Source organism: Ambystoma mexicanum, chromosome 5q (assembly GCF_040938575.1).
Source record: "Ambystoma mexicanum isolate Mex_15411 chromosome 5q, UKY_AmexF1_1, whole genome shotgun sequence".
Taxonomy (NCBI): domain Eukaryota; kingdom Metazoa; phylum Chordata; class Amphibia; order Caudata; family Ambystomatidae; genus Ambystoma; species Ambystoma mexicanum.
The window spans coordinates 1,403,798,805-1,403,818,716 of NC_090933.1; the positions used below are offsets into that span (position 1 = coordinate 1,403,798,805).

The following is a 19,912-nucleotide window of genomic DNA, read 5'->3' on the forward strand; positions in this document are numbered from 1 at the left end:
GCGGTAACGTTACTCCTTCTTTTAAAACAATCTTTTCTGGTTCTATTTTCAAGCATCCCACATCATTGTCATTCATCGCCCATATGTAAGTTGGCACTTTTCTCAATTCTTCTGGCAAAGGTTTGGACAAAAATTCAGACACTGGTACATTCTGTGGTGAAATTGTCAAGAACACTCCATCAGGAGAGCAATGGATAACTGCACTCAGTTTTTTTCAATAGATTTAAACCCAATAGGTTTTCCCCACAATTTTCTGTTAAGAGAAATTGACAATATTCAGTGAATGGACCTAATGTCACTGCTACTGGTTGGGACACTGGATTGATCACTGGGGTACCTGTGAACCCTACTGAAATATTTCTTTGCCCTGACAGTGGTATTTCCGGAACCAGGTGACGGTCTATCGAGCACTTTTGCGCTCCTGTATCTACGAGAAAGCTATGCTCTATATTCCAGACTTTCATTTCTACGTAGGGTCCTTTTTGATTCACGGGAATAGACACTGGTTCCGACCTCTGTCTTGGGCTGTCCTATTGAGGAAATAACACATCATCCGATGTGTAATCACTACTATTACTATAGTATGTATTTGGTTGGGTATCAAAAATGTTCCCGCCCCTTGCTCCATTTCCATTCTGCGTGTTCTGTTGGCTCTGATTTTGGCTAAAAGCAGTCTGATTTTGAGCTTAGTTCTGATTCTGGGTAACATTTCCTTGACTATTTTGGTGCTGTTGCATGTGGCTTCTATTCTGCCCATTTGTTCCTGGGTGCCCCCCATGCTGTCTTCTCTGGCCACACCCATTTCTATTTTCTAAATGTGGACATTGCGCTCGCCAGTGACGTTCCTCTCTGCAGTACGCACACTGATTTAGTCCCAGAGGCCCTCCATGCATGTTCGAATTACTTGTGCCTTCTGCGTTTGCTCTCCCTCTATTGTGTGCCGCCACTTGCTGAAGTAGCACCTCAACCATTGTCCGTAGTGCTTCTCTTTTCATGGGCAAGGGGTATTCATCAAATATTTCATGTATTTGCGTTGTGGGAATACTAGGATCTGAAATCCATCTTAACGCCTCTCGTATACATACTTTCAGTTTATCACCCGTTTGTCTTGGCGACAGCAGAAATCGCCGCTGTACATATGGTATCACTGCTTCTCTCCTATCTCTCCTAATATCTTTATTCCTCTTCCCCGGCGTGGCAAACATTTCAGCATATTCATCATCAAATCCATTCTTAAATTCAAAAAGTCTGTCTACATGCTCCCTTATTTCTTCATCTCTCTCTCTACAACGTGCTAATGCATTCAAATCCAACAACTGTTGCGGTGGTAGCCTCCCAATTAACTGTTTCCATCTCCCCGTTAAATATTCCCCCATGCATTCCAACAATACCTGTCTTTCATTGCTCCTCCTGAAATCATACATCGAAGCTAGCGTTGACGTTTCATCATTCCCGTTTATATACATCTCCGCCTGTTCTTGCAACTCTCGTTTTCTCTCCTTGCTGATCGCACTACGGTCACTCTAGCGCATTCACTTCGTCTGGTCCCCTCTCTCATTTCAATGAGTTCAAGTTCAATTATTGGAGGGGCGGATGGGACAGAAACAATCTCCTGGGAGGGAGGTGCAGATGGGACAACGGGAACGGGAAGTGAATGTTGTGGCGCTGGCTGGCTAATGGGAGGCGCTGATTGTAGGATCTGTGGCTGCGCTGGGGTGTGAGCAGTAGGGAGGGTCTTAACAACTGGAGGGGGCTGAGCAATAGTCACTGGCACAGTCTTTTTAGTCTCTCTCCTTTGGCCTCACTTTGTATCAGTTAATATTTTATTTATTAATTCATCTGATGAATGCAACTCTTGTGGGTATATTTTATCTATACTCAACTGACCACGTCTATTTGATTTTCTCAAACTATCATCCCACTCCTCCTCCTGCTTTTCTCTCACTCTTTCTGCTTTCGACTCATGCCTGCGCCCGCTCTTCTCTCTACTTTTCCAACAAAGCATAGCTTCCCTTCTCCAGTCTCTAAGGATGTCAAATGCCACTGGACGTGTTTTCTTCTCCAAGTAATCTATCCTCAAGAACTCAAACTCTCGAAACTCCCGGCCATTGCAAATCTTCCTCTTTTCTGGTTTGCCTATGCCAAATCTCACAAAACATTATCGCCCCTACACCATACTTCACATACATCTCATATGGCGGCGACCCCTCGGGTGGCGCTACCTTGCCAATTTTCCAAAGATTGTATACCACAATTGAAAAATCCCGCTAAGGTGGACAATACCCCAGGCATGTTTTAACCTTACCCTCGGCTAATCACCTTATACTGGGTGTTTGATTTTGCAAAATCAACTCTCAACCAATATCAGGGTTACTTCAAATCGGGGCACGACTCACCTGATCAATCAAATCGTCTCTCAAGACGCGATTCGTCCATATACTGATGCAACCAATAATCACTGTGTCTGCGTATCTTGGCTCACTCTGCCTCATTTCGGGACCCTCGCCTCCTTGTTCTCTGGCCGGGCACATCGATCAGGGATCAGTTGTGTGCAGATCTGCAAAGGAGTCTCTCATCACGTTCACAGGGGCGCCCCGAACACCTCTTGATCCCGGCTCCATCGTCCTGTCCTCGTCGTTCTCTCCGCCTTCCTTATTTTACAACGTACACGATGGAACAAGTGGGGGAGGGTCCCTATTCAGGCGCCATCTTTAAGGGGCGTCTAGGGGACCCTCGTGTATGGAAACAAGGCACAATCACCACACACAAACTGATACAACAGACACAAGGTTGTATTCCCAAAAGCTAGGGTTTATTGCAAAGCAAATAGTCTCAGTTGGCCAACTGGGTCCCACGCCCCGCGACGTGTGTTTCCAGACCCCGGGGGACGCAAGAGAGTGAGAATCGTACAACAGTTACATATATACAAAGCAAGCATCTTACAATCAGTGGTGACACATTCGATACCGCCCATAATGTATTTCCTTTGAATTGGGTTCGATGATTGACAATTGTGACGAGTATGACACCTTCAGACATTTATTTAGCAACAGTTTGCAATTTCATAAACCTGCAGACATAATTCTTTGTTATAAGAACATACTGCTTCTGTTCTCTGCAAGCAAGCTGCGTGCAGGGGAGAGACACATTCCAGGCCTCACTATCTCCTAGTTTCTATTTGTGTACTGGGGGTCAGCTCGCTCTCCAGGGCTCTACAGGGCTCAGGGAAGGGGGGCCGTAAAGGAGAGCATAATTTAAGCCATTAAATCTTTGTTTCTAACATTTCTACTGTATTAGCGAGACTAGCTGGCACCTGTGTACTGATTAAATGCCTTGCTGCTTACTTCCAAGGACTTGTGAGGGAGGAGACCGGGCATTTCTGTCTGGCTCGCTGCGTTATGTTTCAACAAGTCTCTCGCGGCCTTGCTCTATGCATGGACAATAATGTACTAGTGGAGCAGAATACATTTTCAGCAAAGCAGTTTTAACAGAAAGCAAGAGGCAAATGTTCGAAAACAAAATGGCGATTTCAAAAACTTCAAAATGGCCTCACTTCAGTCAAGTTTATGGCTATGTATTTCTAATACTAAACACATGAGGCAGTTGGTCTTCGGCCAACAGAATACATACCCTCCATCATTGAGGGGTGTCTACTTTTCTGGACTGACAGAACCTCTACTCCTGTCCTTTTTTTAAAAAAAATAAAGAAGAGAAAAATTGCCAGACTCTACTGTGATTATTTTTCTAATGAATCACAATACATACATTGTGCAAGCTTTGTGTACTCATGGCTTGACAAGCTGTGTGACTACTGGATTGTCAACACTGGGACTATACTGATATTTTTCAAGTTTAAGTATAGTGGGATTGTAAATCTGGGGGCCTACTGGGAATTTGCGAAATATGTTCAGTCTGCTACACTGGAAGCACAGTGTATTCTCAATCTTGCAGGACACAGGGATTGTGCACACTGAAAATATACAGGCCCTACTATACTAGAATTTTGCAAACTAGAAATGTTATGAGTTGTTCGAATTGGGATTATATTACCGGTAAAATAGCTCAGTGGGTTGAGCACTTGCTGCTGAGATCTGAGTATGATCTGCAGGTCGCAGGCTCGAATCCTGGCAAGGCCATCTCAGCCTTTCATCCTTCCGAGGTTGATAAATGAGCACCAATTTCGGTTGGGTGATATTGTATGTAGATATGTTCTCTGTAAAGTCTTTGGATATATTGGAATGGCAAACGGAGTATATAGTAGGGTGGTAACAACTGTGCTAGTACTGGGATATCTCAGAATAAACCAAGATGGCGGGAATTGAAAATATATTGGGTTACGTAAACAAAGAATACAATGGTTTTTGCATGGGAATATATAAAGATTATGCATTTTAGGATTGTATTGGGATGGCAATCTGACAAAATCCTGGAATTACGCATACTATGATTGTATAGGAATTTATAGTACAAAGGATTGTATAAACTCTGAATATCTTGGAGTCATACTGAAAGTGAACTACTTCAGTCACACTAAAACTGGGGTTGGCAAACTTGGTGTATAGCCGGAATTGTGCAAACTGGGTGCATATTGGAAGGTTACTGGAATATTATGCCAGTGGGAAAATTGTGGTATTGACAAACTCATTATATGCTATGTCTCACCAAACATAATGCATAACTGAATATTAAAACTAGGAATATACTAGGATTGTCAAATAGGGCATGTAATGGGATTGTCACACTGGGCGTGTACTTGAATTGTGCAAACTCGGGGGAAAAAGTAGCGTTGTCCACCTGGAACTGTACATTGTGTCATTAGATTTTTCTATTTATTTTTTATGAACCTTGAGCGAGCCCTGTCCGACTATTTGCTTGAAGGTGTGGGGAAAAATATATTTAACATAATCCACCAGAGGTGTTTGTTAAAAGTGTTAACTATATTTTCCCTGTCTTTTATAACAATGTTGCCAATAGCTCAATGTACTACGCTTTGGCCCAACTCTGAATGAAAAATCATTTCGAATCCTGCAAGTGATTCTCATATTTATTATTGTTTAATTTTATTTTATTGTTTAAAGAGTTGATCTAGCTTTAGAGCAGTAAAGCATTTTACAGAGTGTGGTAGTCAGCAGTTAGACTGGAATCTTTTAACAGTAGTGCAGTATTGTGAGTTGAGGTCTATGCATCAGTATGTGCATCCATTGAGATTAGTCATTGGCCAGGTGTTGTTGAAAAAGCCATGTTTTAAAAGATTTGTGATATTCTCGTAGGCCCCTTATGAAAGCCTATTTTTACCATATACCCCTTTGGGCAGTAACTGATCAAGATTGAGGTGCTGCACAAAATAGTGCCCACACAACAGGCCTGCGGATGTCAATAGAGATACCACAGTCTGTGTTATGCACATTTGTGGTGCAACACAAAGCTTTGTTTGTGCAGCTTTTAATTACTCTTTTGCTAGTGATCAAAAGTGTGCGCTATTGCAAAAGCATCTTTAAAATAAATCCTGTGACAGATGGAGTGTATAACTCACATTTTGCCAAATGTGGTTATAGTTTAATTATTTTGAGGTCGACGTTGTCTGCGCCGTCTGTATATGATTGGATTGAGCATACTGGGAGTGGACTGGGGTTGACAAACTGAGAATGTGCTGGCATTGTCAAACTGTGAGTGTACTAGAATTGTGTAAAGTGGGAATTTCCTGGGGTTCTGGGGTTTGCAAAATGGGAGTGCAGTGACTCAGTCATCTGAGATTGTACTGGTGGCCTCTAACTGGGATTGCCAAACTATGAATGTAGTCGGAATGTCAAACTGAGAATATAGCTGCGAATGTGATATTTAGAGCAAATTGTGTTTGTTATTTTGTTATGCTATTTTATTTTGCATTTGTATAGCGCATTATGCATCATTGGTATGATCTCAAGGCGCTGGTAGGTTGAACGCCCTCGGGAACCACAGTTCGAGTCATTTCATAGAGAGTAATAAAGTGCGTGGGCGCACCAGCTATGTGTGCAGCTGGTGTGGTTGTTGCATGATAGTTGCTTCTTAGCGGTAGGTGTGGTGCTGCGGAGATCAGTTGAATGTGTTCAGTCTGGAGTGGGACAGCCAGACTGAAGTTTGGCTGCGTTAGGCCTGAGGGGATGCCTAAGCTAGCCGGTATGTGCTTGCTAGCTGTGTTTTATTAGGATGATGGGTAGTTTGATGAGTTATGTTAGTATGAGAACAGCTTTACCGAATGTGTCATAGTACCGCTGTGTTCTAGTTGAATGATGGTGTATAGGAGAGAGTAAGCGTAGTAGTGAGATATTGTGGTAGTCAGTAAAGAGTATGCGACCAGGCACACTCAATGATGTTGGGAATACCTTCTAACTTGAACTCTATACAGTGATGCTATTAGGGCATATTCAATGATGTTGGGAATACCATCTTAATTCAACTCTAATACAGTGACGCTATTAGGGCATATTTCTAAGTTCAACTTTAACACAGTGACGCTATTGGGGCACACTCACTGATGTTGGGAATACCATCTAAATCCAACATTAGCACAGTGATGGTATTAGGGCACGCTTTCTAAGTTCAGCTTTAACACAGTGACGCTATTAGGGCGTACTTTCTAGATTCAACATTTCTGGAAGTATGATAGGTTTGTGCAGACAAGACATTCACAAGACTTGTCAGAAGTGATAAGAATACTATGACATTGAAGCTAGTAATTTACTGAAATTATCAACTATGACTCTGATATCCCTGTCAGTTAAGACGTTGGCATAAGTCGCAATCATCCAGCTGGAGGAAATGTATGCAATAGTCTGGCTCCTTTGATGTATCTCAGTTTGGCTTTAGCCCAGTAGTGGAACTAAATCCAACTTAGTCTACATGACAGATGATGTGCTGATGGCCATCGACAGATAACTCATTTCAATGGTTGGCATATTTATCTTGTCAGTGGGCTTTGATCAATTAATCATAGGAGTTTATCAGCCCACCACTGTGACATGGTTATGATTTGTGGAAACAGTATTGATTGCTGGACATACCAAAAGAGAATGGGGACCTATGTTTCACCAGTGGGTCCATTACCAAGTCCTTTAGGGATCCAGCTTCTCCTCTATATTGTCCAATTTTACAGGATGCTGGGTGACAGATGGAATCCCTGTTCTATTATGGAATGCCATCATGCGCACCGAGACACTGGTGGTGTTAGTTGACAATTGGTAACTGCCATTATATCTTGCCTTTGCCTGTTGGGTCAGAGAATGCGTTTAGGGTCTTATATTCACTGTATCTTAATAAACTTACTTGACTTCTATGATTGCATGCTGCTGGCCATTACTTTACGATCGGCTATGAGGAGGAAGACCCCAAATTGCTGGTACCAGGGTCTGGTGAAGGGTCGGCAACTTCATCCCTACATGTTACTGCACCAGCTCATCCCAGGCAACTTTTAAGGCACAGAGGCGGATCTGAAGTGGGGGCACCTAGCAGTTTACCCATCGGTGCTGTGTTGGAGGTCCGGAATCATCCAGGGGATAGCTGAGGTGTTCGGAAGGTGGCAAACCGGCATATTGTGCATCCAGCACCGGTAGTGCGGAGAATAGCATTATATCTCCAAGCGCAGTTGGAGATGAGGTGACAGTGGGACGGCTTCACCACTTAGAAGCGGTCAGCCCTGAGCTCTGTGTAACAACTGTAGTGTCGGGAGCTGAATAATCTCAGGGGAGAAGTGGTGCCCAGCCAAGCGGTGTGGGGGTGGGGGGGTGCTTTTCTCCCCATTGTGAAGACCAGTGAGACGCACCAAATGGAAATTCCTGTGTGTCGGCACTCTAGTGGCATCCCACAGTAAAGCCAGTGTCAGCGCATAGCAAACAAGGAAACAATTACTTTGCTGCTGGGGCATGCGCAGTATCACTGCATCACGGTCATTTAGGTAACAGGCAGCAGATGACTGGACTATAAAGCCACAATTATTTGAGGTCAGGGGGTCAGGGGTAATTGGAGCATCGTCCTCACAATTGTTCCACTGCCATTTTGGGTACAGGCATAGCCTGGACATTTCAGCACGTCTATGATAGGCACCATTTGTGGATCAGGCAATATCATTTTCTTTGTCTATGAAGTAAATCTGCGCAGTGTGCTTAAGATAATTGTATATCTGCATCTCTGATGGTAATCCCAGCTGGAGTTTGATAGTACCTGTATTCGGAATGTTTTCTGCAGCTTCAGTTGGCCATTCCCAGCTCAACTAGGTAAGTGGCAGTGGGAGATACTCCTGTCTTAAGACAGCTAGGCCACAGTGGACATTTCTGTCGGGAAGGCGATACCACCATGCAGAATCTTGACCCTCCATCAGGTTTTTGGCCACACCAGGGGAACCACCAATCCCCTGGGAAAACTGAAGAGATCTGTTTTAATTTTACTTTGTTGCTTCAGGAGGGAAAAGATATTCTGATGAGCGAAAATTCTTGATGTGCTGCTTAGGGGCAGAAGCTGTAATAATGTAATAAACAGCCTGGTGTAGTGGCTGAGGGGGAAATGGAGGGGGTTGAGGGGATGGGGAGGGGCTGAATGGTATGGCCATGAAAACATTACAGGTGCAGTTTGGGAAACAGATTAATATGTTATTGGAGAGGTACATGTTTTTCTCAAGGAAAAAAGGTGGTGGGGAAGCAGTGGACTCATTTGTGGCAGATCTTAGTGTAATATTGTCATCTTGTGAATTCACAGGGAGGAAGGATAAATATATTGGGGATCAGCTAATGATGCACACGTCTAACTCAAAAAATTCAGGAACTCTTGTGGGAGGCGAAAAACCCTCCACTACAGAAGGCACTGGCAATCGCTAAAGGAATGGAATTAACTAGTATGTGTTTGAAGGAGGTTAATTCTAAAGGGAACAATGAGTTAGTGCATGCTATAGCTGAAAATGTGGAGGAAAAATAGTCGGGGTTGATGAAGCCAAGGTGTGCGCAGTAAGGAATAATAACAGAACAGGAATGGGGACGAATGGGGGAAGTCAGTCCTCAACTGCTGGGTGGAGCCATGTACCGGCACAAGATATACGCAAGGTGCAATGTTCTAGGTCAGGTTTTAAAAAACATCCCATGAATGCCAAGGAGTTTCCTGCCATGAGAGTTAAATGCAGGAGGTGTGGCAAGATGGGGCATTTTGCCAGGTTGTGTATTTTCAACAGCAAGTGCGAGGAGGCTGACATAAATATCCAATATGTTGGGGAGGTGAATGGGAAGTCGGCCAATAACATTGTCCACATTGTGGGTGAAGTTGAGGAGGATGAGAAAGGGGAATATGTTGCCCCTGAAGTTGAGATCCCAGTGGCTGGATGTTCAGTGAGAGCCTTAGCTGACTCGGGAGCCTGTATACCACCATTTTAGAGAAATTAAGGGAAGAGTTACGTGGCCTGTGTGTGCAGGATGTGATTGAACCCATAGAGAGAAGTGAGTGGTACTCCCCCATCGTGGTCACACAATGTCCCGATGGGCGGATTAGATTATATGTAGACTTAAAATACTTAAACAAGTCAATCTGGGTCAACACCCACCCTTTGTCCAAGGTTAGTGAGATGTTCATGACTATGCAAGAGGCTGAATGGTACAGTATGCTTGATCTCTCAGCTGCATATTACCAGGTGGACTTACACCCATCATCACGCACCTTTACAGCCCTCATCATTCCGAAAGGTGTGTATCAGTTTAAAAGAATGCCTTTCAGCATCAGCTGTTTTCCCAAGAATAATGCAGGATCTGTTGGGGGAGGTACCTGAGGTGAAATGCTTCCAAGACGACATTTTGATTGGGGCCAGAAGTGAGGCTCAGCACAATGCCAGAGTGTATGAAGTATTAGGGAGATTGGGCAGAGCGTGTTTGATTGTCAAAACGGGGAAGTGTCAGTTAAAGGTGCATCAGGTATCTTATTTAGGTCGCAGGCTCACAAAAGAGGGAATGCTACCATGTCCAGAGATGATGGATGCCATTTTAAAAGTGAAATTCCCTACTAAAAAAGACAAGTTGAAGTCTTTCTTAGGACTTATAGAATTCTGTTCTAAGTTCATTGAGAATTTTGCAGTGAAGAGTCAGCCCTTACGTGTGTTGTTGAAAGTAAGGACGGAGTATCTTTGGAGACATGTGGAGGAGGGGGCATTCAGGAGGTTGAAGGACGAAGTTTCTAATGCCCGTATCTTACACAGGTTTGATCCATGGCTGAGACCATTGTGTCGGTAGATGCATGTGCTGTGGATTTAGGTGCAGTGGTAAGTCAGATCAGGGACGGGAAGTACCAGTGGCTTTTGCATCTCGAGATCTATCGGATATGGAGTCTAGATAGTCCACGATTGAACGAGAGAGTGTTGCATGCTATTGGGCCTCCATGTACGTTAACGCCTACATTTGGGGTTGACCTTATAAGCTCAGAAGTGATCATAAGCCATTGGCACATTTGTTTTCCACTAAGGGCTCAGGGTTTGCGACCCCCCCCAGAATTGCCTTGGAGCTTCTATCCGGGGCTACAACCAAAAGACCTGGGGCTATAACCCCACTAGGCCCCTCTAGCAACAACTCTGCACTGTCAGTTGGTAGTGGTTATGGGAATGCAACCCCTCCTTGTTACCCATTTCATCTTTTTGTCTACTTATATAGGCACATTGATTTACACTCATCATGCGCCTAGCACATACTGTACAGCTGGTGCATAACATGCAGCAGGAATGCTGCAATATTCTTCATACTTTCATCCCATTTGTTCCAGTGTGTACGGGCTACGACCTATTGGTGTTTTCCTTTGTGAGGGACTAGCTGACCATTATAACCTTCATTAATCTTTTAGTGCATTCCTATATCTTTAAGCTGGAAGGTGACTATGGAAAACATCTTCTCTCAGGCGGGATACTCCTCACTGTGCCATGGATGTTTTGAAAGGGGTGCACGCCTTCTCAAGTGCTATCTCAGAGCTATGGCATGCTTCTGCCCCGCTTTACAAGGCACAGTGAGGCTACCCCTGTTCGCATCTCATTGTAGCCTTAGCTTCCTAGGGCCTGAGGATGATATCAAAACACCACATAAATATGAATAGGATCACTATGATTATATATACGTGTTGGGCATGTGAATTGTACTGAATGGAATTTAAAATGGTACTTAAAATACTGCGTCCTTGTACCATTACTGCGAACATTCATTTTGGGACCCTAATATTAATTAGAATATTATTTATGTGTGTTTAATTTTTTCTTTTACTACACCCTTTTTTTGTTGCCCCATCCAGTGGGTGTTTACACTTTACACAACACAGTCATTTGCACTGAATTGAAGAACAGAAACCGCCAGGAGAATGGGCTGCTGCATCTTGATACATATATATACAGACGGGGTTCCTAGTCAGCACACAATAAAAATGCAACATTGTGTTGTGAAGAAGTGTAAGAAATGCATAATATTTATAATCAAACAGATAAAAAACATTAATTACAAGTAATACATGCAAATGTATTGTATGCAAACACAAAACAATACAAAGGCTGCCATATTTGTACAAACATGAAGATCATGATTAAAACCAAAAATATCATATCACTCACATATATACATAAAGGGGTAATTTCATTCTCTAATGGCTATATTAAGAAATAAAGGGAAGCCAAGTTATCTGTTACAGACAAATGGGGAACTAATCCTGATAGAGAAATTGTTATCAGCAGTTAATATTGCTTACATCACTTACACAATAGTACCTTGACCTACGGATGCATCTCGAATTGACGCCTCCCCTCTCTGATGCATATTTTGCCACAAAAATCACGCAAACCCCGCCAAACTGCTCAAATTGTACCAAAGACAATGAATTGCCTTGTGTCCTTTCCTACTAGCCCGTCCAGGAATGTCATTTCACCAAAATGCCAGGGGTAGCGTAAGTGACATCACATGGCCATTGACCCCCCAGTGACATCACAGGAAGTGAAGTAATTTGACACCTCCCCACGTGACATCACAGGAAGTAATGACAAACGACCTTGAGATTTTTTTAATGCTTCTAGCACCCGTGTTTCCAGGTGCTCTAATTTCAGCATGATATAAGAACCGAGGCACAGAGGGAGGCATGAATTGTCCACGATAACACATTTGGGGAATGCCATTTTCCAGATTCGACGTGGGGCCTATAATTTAAAACATATATAATGCAGTATTTCTAACAAGGTAACCGAAATCGGTAACGCAGGCTACAGCTAGTGTATGAAACATCTAACACAGGTGTTATCTGTGGCGTTGCTGTGTTAAACACGCCAAAAAAGCACTGACCTGGTGAGGCTTGCGCTGCTGTTTAACCAGGAGAAAAATGCTGCACGAGTAAGGCCTAAAAATGTAATCATTGACCAGTATTTAGTATCAACACAATTCCCTGGTTATAAATGTATAAATGATTCAGCTACCACTACGATAGAAGAAACCTATTAGACTGGTCTGCGTGCACAGAGGGTAGTGCACCTGATAATGTTATCTTTGCTGGAGTATAATACCTGGGAAAGGTTGTTTCAATATACCCAATGTTAGGCAGAATTATATGCAGTACCTTTTGGGAACACCACACACAATTAGGACTACAAGTGACAGTACAAATTCACCTTTGGTACAAGCCCGTACTACACAGTTAAAGTGGTAGCTGTGGCTGAGCAGCCAGACTTATCTCAAGAGTAAGTGAGCAGTATCAAATAGTTACACAAAGGACAGCAATTACTATGATTCAGGCAAACACTGACTCAAGGTTTTCAAGTAAAAGAATATATATTTATTTCACTCTGCAGTTGTATAACATTTCACTATTCTAAGCAGCTTAAATTCACTCTTAATACACCACACAACTCCCAATTAGTTCCAGACAAGTTAAGCTCACAATATGAAGTGGGAGAAAAATGGCACTCTAGTAACTTTTGGAAAAGGGAGGGAAAGACAAGGTTAACAGAAAAGGAACCAAACCAACAGGTAAGTATTCAGGGCAATTGAACAAGAGGAACTTCAATGATAAAATCAGATATAAAAGGCTTAGGGCCAAAGTCAGTAGGTCAAAAGTCTTTTGCTCAAGATAATACAGTTCAGTCTAGTTCTCGGTAAAGTTTGTGCCACGGATTCCGGAAGAGGTTGGTTGGTAGAAAAGTTAGTTCAAAGAGAAGAGAAGGACAAGCCCTCAGATTGGAGAAAGATTTCAAACACTTTCACCGTGGCTGAACGAAACGCACAACCAGATTTGCACAGTACCTTGAAACGGAGATGGAGCTGTAGCTGAGGCAGACGTTCCTGGTAGTTCCTGCAGGCTCACGGTTCCTGAAGCAACTGTCGGACTGATCAGAAGTAGGAAGACTGGACGGTCCTGCACGACCCAGGGAAGAAACCAGCAGCAGAGCAAAGCAATGAATAAAAGGTGCGCTCCTTACAACCCAAGCAGGGTCCGACCTTCCTGGTTATCTGGCCCACTGTAGCTCTGTACAGCAAATTCGACCAGAGGAGGGGTCCTGGTTTGCAGTTTGGGCGAACTGGTTGTGGTCCCAACAGCTCAAGAAAAGAGGTTTCCTGGAGGATATTTTGGCAATTCGGACCTGCAGTAGGGCTTCACCGGGCGGCTCAGTCATGGTAGGGGTCCTCTTCTTCCAGTTCCTCGTTGGTTCTTTTGTTCCAGTGGCGACTCTGCCTTTCCAGTCCCAGAGACCTGCTTTTTATGCAGTTTTCCCCCATTCATACAGCCTGGCTGTCAATCACACAGCAGGGCGGCTGTCCTGGCAAGGACAGTCACCCAGCCAATCAAACAGGAGTGCGACTTGGGTAACCAAGGGAACCCATGGCAGGGGTCCTAAAATCCCTCCCTCACATCCTACCTGCCCAGACTTTCAGGCGCCTAAAGGAGGGCTTCTGCGTGGAAGCCCGCGAAAAGGAGATGAACAAAGGGACCAAACCTGGTTTGGCGTGCATAGTAAAACATGAGAAAGACATTTACAAAAAGAAATGGCGAATAAAACCAACCGGAACCGTAATAAAACATATATGGTCAAGTGGGTTTATGTTTGAGGCTAATATAATAGCCTAAAACAATACAATGGTTATTTAAGATAACCGCGGTATAAAAAATAGGGTAGATACCACTGCCACCAGCCACGTCGTAGTGTAAAGGGAGCGAAACAATTCTCCAAGAGACACAGATAAAAAGGGATAAGAATTAACCCTTTCCAATACTCCATGTAAGATGGGGTGTACTGGATCTGAGGTAAAAGTGACTAATAAAGTTAATGGCAACTGTATCTTTTCTGGGGGACAGTCGTCAGCCCCAGAAAATGGAGTCGGTGGGAAGTCTAAAATACAACCCTGTGTCACTTCACTGAAGGTGCTGTGTAACACACATGAAGAAAGTGGTGCCATGGAGTAGGTGAGGCTCTAGTGCCAAAGATCACACAAAAAGTAGAAATACACTCAGCAAAACACATGTAAGAGTGAGAAAAAAGCTCACACTCTTACCAGGTGAAAAAAATAAATCCTAGAAATCCAGCAAAGCTGCTGAGGGAGTCAGTAGGTAAGGGAAATTAGCCAGTTATGAGAATTCTCCCTAACACCCAAGACCCCCATAGTTTGTATTATCTAAGCACAATACTGGGTGCCAGGACTTGAACAAAAACACCATTAATGTAATATCACTTCTGCACACATAAATTCATAGCACCACAGTTATTTAAAATTTAAAACACCCACAAGTTGCTTCTCACCCGGGGCCTCGCTGGCAGACTTGAAGGCGCGCACTACACACTATCGCTTTGACTCAGTGGTGCCCAATGGCGTAGCACAAAATTTGGCAGCTCCCCTGTGAGCCATGATGTGGGGGTCCTCCCAAGCTCCTTAACAAAGCACAGGGAATGCCACACCCTGGGCTTTTACGGGCCACCACATGTGCACAATGTCCATGATGCTTATGCCGCTGCAGGGGCATGCAATACTCCAAGTGAAAGAAGTAAATATGTTTTTCAATCAAAGCTTAAATCATTAACATAACATAGAGAGAAGGGGGTGGTGCCTGGTCCACATATATACCAGCCACCTTTGGTGGCTGGTGAGTTGTTTTTTTGGAGGGTGTAAATATTTGCCAGAAATATGTGATTGCGACTGAGCATAGCAAGGGAGCCCGAACTAATGAAAATGGGTTGGTGGGGGATGGGCGGATTCTTCTCCCTCCCCAGAGTAAATGTTTTGAATAATGGGTTAAAATGGTGCGTTATACAGCACACTTTCTGGGAAGATTTGGTTAAAAGGCCAAAAATGTGTGTAAAAGGCCAACAATCGTTTTTGTAGGGTGTAGGGTAAATCATGAAAAAAGTACAATAGATGCAAGTCACCAAAAGTGCACAGGGCATTTCCCAATGCATTATCATGCCGGTCACTGCAATATATGCCGGTATAGAAAACATTTGTATGCTGGCTGTGCCCATACATTTCCATGCTGGCTCCACCAACATATGCTTAAATTACCATATAAAACCATACTTATGTTCACTTTAAGACATTTTTCTATAGTACAATTACTAGCACTGGGCTCAAAACTGGCTCTATCAATATTTGCCAGTACTCCTATGTAAGTACATACTCCAGTTGGTTTGGCCATTAAAAGTACCATGTCACAATAGGAAAACTTGTCCAAACTGGTTCCAATGTAAGCCAGTCTAGACCCATAAGAACACTTATCTTGCTTGATTCATCATAGATGCTCAGTTAATAAAAAGTCATGCTACACTGAAGAATATGCAGGCCGCTATACCAAAGCATCAGTCTAGCGAGGTAACACTACTTATCACGCTGGCTTTTTTAAAGATGCTGAGCAAAATGTCATGCCACAGTAAGCAATGGCAAGACTGACTGCACCAAAATGCCAGTCTAGCCAGGGAATGGCACACATGAACTTGCCTTTGCCCTAAAATACCAGTAAAACATGTAAAGTCAATAAAGGATGTGGCAAAAATGCTCCAGTGATCCCCAAAGACACATGCATCCCCTTTCACCCACCGGTCACTCACCCATACATCTCCTCTCGCACTCACTCACACTGGATTCACCACACAGGCACAGACCAAACCCCACCCAGAACATTGAAACACACTCAACCACATATATGCTCATTCACCCACCAGTCACTCACTCACACCTTCTCTTACATGCACTCATTGCATTCTCTACAAAGGCACAGACCCACCCACTCAGAACATTCAAAAACACATTATCACATTCATACTCATTCACCCACGAGTCGCTCACACACACATTCTCTTACATCCACTCATTGTAATCTCTACACAGGCGCACACCCATCCACTCATTGCATTCTCTAGGCAGGCACACACCCACCGATCCAGAACATTCAAAAACACACATCACATCACTACTCATTCACCCATCAGCGACTCACACCTTCGGTTACATTAACTCATTGCATTCTCTACACAGCCACATACCCACCCACCCACCCAGAACACTCAAAACCCATATCACATCACTTCTCATTCACCCACCATTCACATGCATACATCTGACACACACTTCACACATGCAAAACACACATTATATTACAAAAAAAAGCCTTACCTTTTTCTTGCAGCTTCAGTACATCCTTCCAGGCCCCCTCGGCTCCTCCGTGCTGCTCACAAACAGGAACCAGGAAGCTACAAGAGCTTCCCGGTTCCTGTATGTGAGCTGCAAGGAAGCCGAGGGAGAAGTGGTTAGAGCTGAACGTGGCATGTGACAAGTGCCACATGTCACAGTCAGCTGCAACCCCTACTGAGTGCTACCCTGGCCCAGCTTCATCCTGATGGCTGAGGACTGGTACGGGGACCCACCAGACCTGGTTTGGCAGGCACCCCTGTGCCACAGGAGGGCCAGCTACACCAGGAACACCCGTTTTTTAAACGTTTTTAAATTGGGGTCACAAAGGACTCCCAGGGTTTGCAACTGTGGCCCCTAGGGGTCGCAGTTGCATCCCCTGGTGACCCCCAAATGACATCCCTGATCCTGTCAGCACTCATTGGGTTAGATTCTTTTGCAATCTGTGAAGAACTTTTGGCTTACATAGGTTAAGACAACTGTATTTCAATTCACTCCCCTAAAGGAATGCTGCATATAACCATTGAAGGACCTAAGTATTGATACATGAAAGCATAATGACACACAATCCAAGCATCCCTTAATTAACGGATTGAATTAAGCAAAAGGAACCTATAGAATAGGAACAACTTCACTTTTGGGTCATGTGATTTGTGCTGCGAGGCGCAGGTATGGATAAAATGATAGCCCAGAAAGAGAGTGGAAGACCTTGGAGAGGTGCCGGCCCAGTCTGGGATCGGGTGAATTTTGTGAGTGAGTATGAGCTCAGCTTTTCCCTTGGGCCCCTGTCTGCTTGTACCAGGTGCACAGCTAGGTAGATGGAGATGTATTGTTTATCTAGTACATAATTGCCAATCAACCGCCTCCTCATGACCAATGACCAATGCTGCATTACCCACTTGGAAGAAGATGGACAGAAGGGGCTGGGACCAATGGCCTGGCATCCCCTTTGGAGCAGGCAGCCCATGTACAGGGCCTCACCAACCAGCCACGCAGGTTTCTACTGTATGTGATGATGTCACTGAGGATGCTATATACCTTCTAAATGTGCTGTTCATGCAGATTTTGGCAGAACGTTCGGCAGCAGAAGAGCACTTAGCTGGTGCACTGCTTTTATTTTAGGAATAAAATACTTGTTGTCCTTCCAAGAGGTATATTGGGCATTTTTTCCCTAGCGGGTTGTACTTTTTCTGGTGTGAGCTTTGAGGGGATTTCCTACAGTGGCATCAGATTTGCCCTACACGCATAACATGTAGCCCAGTTAACAGTGTGGGCGAATGCAAAAATGTAACTTCAACTGGAGTGGCTATAGTCTTAGCACTAGCCATAAGGGAGCGCAAACACTGCTTTGCATTTTGTATAGCACAGTTATGCTCTCATTTCCATTTTGTATAGCGCAGTTAAGCGCTCAACATAATATCAAGGATCTTTGTTTACGAATAGGACCTGCAAGGGGGTGGGTTGTACAGCACAAGTCCTCTTCATGTTACACACCTTCATAGGTATCACTGGCATTGTATACCCATTCACAACTGATACTGTGCCACATGCTTCTAATGCCACAACTTTAACTTATTAAATGTTTTTTGGAATTATCAGTTTGGCAATCTGTTTATGTTTTGCAGGTGGCAGGGGCTTAAAACTTGAAGCTTGGGATGCCTCCAATAACCGTTTTGACGACGCAGTCCGCTTCAATGAAAGCACACCAGGCTATCAAGGTGCTACGTGGTTGGACATGGCTTCTTACACCTGGCAGCGAAATTACCCACAAAGGTGTATCACCCGCCTGAGTGGATTCCTAATACCTCCAGAAACAGATTCCTATAAATTGGGACTAAATGCCTACTACTATTGGAACTATGCTCTTTATATAAACAAAACCGGATCCACTGATGACAGAGTAAGCAATCTCAAACACACTTTATATTTCTTTATGATACCTAGCAAAGCATTCTATGACTAGACTTTGTAGACACATTGTATGAGGATTAATGTGGGTCAGTTCTCTCACCAATGTGGTCTCTGTATTGAATGTGCAGCAGTTTTCTAACCATTGTTACTGGATTCATGTGATTTAAGATGAACCATTTCACACAAAGGCTCCCAGGAAATGCACAACCATATATTGTGAAAAGGCATCACTTGCAGTATGTGAATGTGGGCCTCTTCTTTTTTCATGGCACAAACTATTTTCCTACCCAGACCAGGCGTAATCTCACTTTTAATTTGATGGTACGTGTTTAATTTAATACATAATGCGCATGTCCATTCTCTAAGGTTTCTGATGCATTAAGTACTATTTGAGCAACATAGATCCTGGCCTGTAATGTGCTTAAGCTTTCAATTGTTTGTTGTATCACTACTATGTAATAGCTGTTTGTATTAGGCGATAGCTGCCCCTATATTTGTATCCTTACATTTTTGAGTGAAGACAATTATTTGATAGCATTTGTTATGATATCAAGATTTGCAGACACTCTTTGGCACTTTTTGTCCACTGGGATGCTGCAGAGTGTATAGAGCCAGCCTGCCTTCTAGTTTGTATTGACCAGCTTTTTAAATGGTTGTGGAATGCCCAGGGATCTGGATTTTCTCTTATAGGCTGTTGGACAAAATAGGGTAGGATCAATAGTGGCTTCCTGTGTTTTTCCCACGGAATTTATATCTGTATCTGGTGTTTAAATCAGACCAATAATTCTAAAGTTGCTATTAAAATTTATTTCCTCTGGTCACTTTAAAGGCCATTTCTTTTGGTGGACATTTAGCTATTGAGTTTAGCTTGAATTACATGTGTGCCCCCTTTATAAAAAGAACCATCTGATCTGATGGCATTTGGTGCAACAAACGAATCATTTTAATAGGGTATTTAATAGACCAGTTCTGTTCCTGTCTTGCTTTAATATTCTGCCAAGTTCAGAGGTTTGGGTGTGTCTAAGTATTGCTTCTTTTAAAGTCATATCAAATGGTCAACCAGACAAATCAATCTATTCCATGGATGGCCTTCCAAATTAGCTTAAACATACAAGACCATGGACACCCTGATATTGGAAGTAATTTTGACTTATGTTTTCTCATTTTGAAACCATGCCTATTGTTTCAAGTAAACACAGCTGGGCTCATTAGTTCTTTCCTGCCTTCACCAAAGTGGTGAATAATTGGGTGTCTGCTGATACTTTCACATACATACAGTTGCAGGTGAACTGAAGTTCGCAGCTTAGGTTAAAAGATTGTCATAAGATATATCTTGTCCCATGTAACAGAAACCTATGATTTCAAAC

General features: G+C 43.4%; 1 protein-coding gene across 1 annotated transcript in view; it reads left to right on the plus strand.

Annotated features, from left to right (window-relative positions):
• Nucleotides 1-19,912, plus strand: part of LOC138498459 (fibrocystin-L-like) — a 1,772,245-nt gene that overhangs the window by 406,228 nt on the left and 1,346,105 nt on the right. Inside the window, exon 14 of the mRNA XM_069622209.1 lies at nt 18,260-18,534. Coding sequence (XP_069478310.1) covers nt 18,260-18,534 — 275 coding nt within the window. The remainder of the gene's footprint in view (nt 1-18,259; nt 18,535-19,912) is intronic.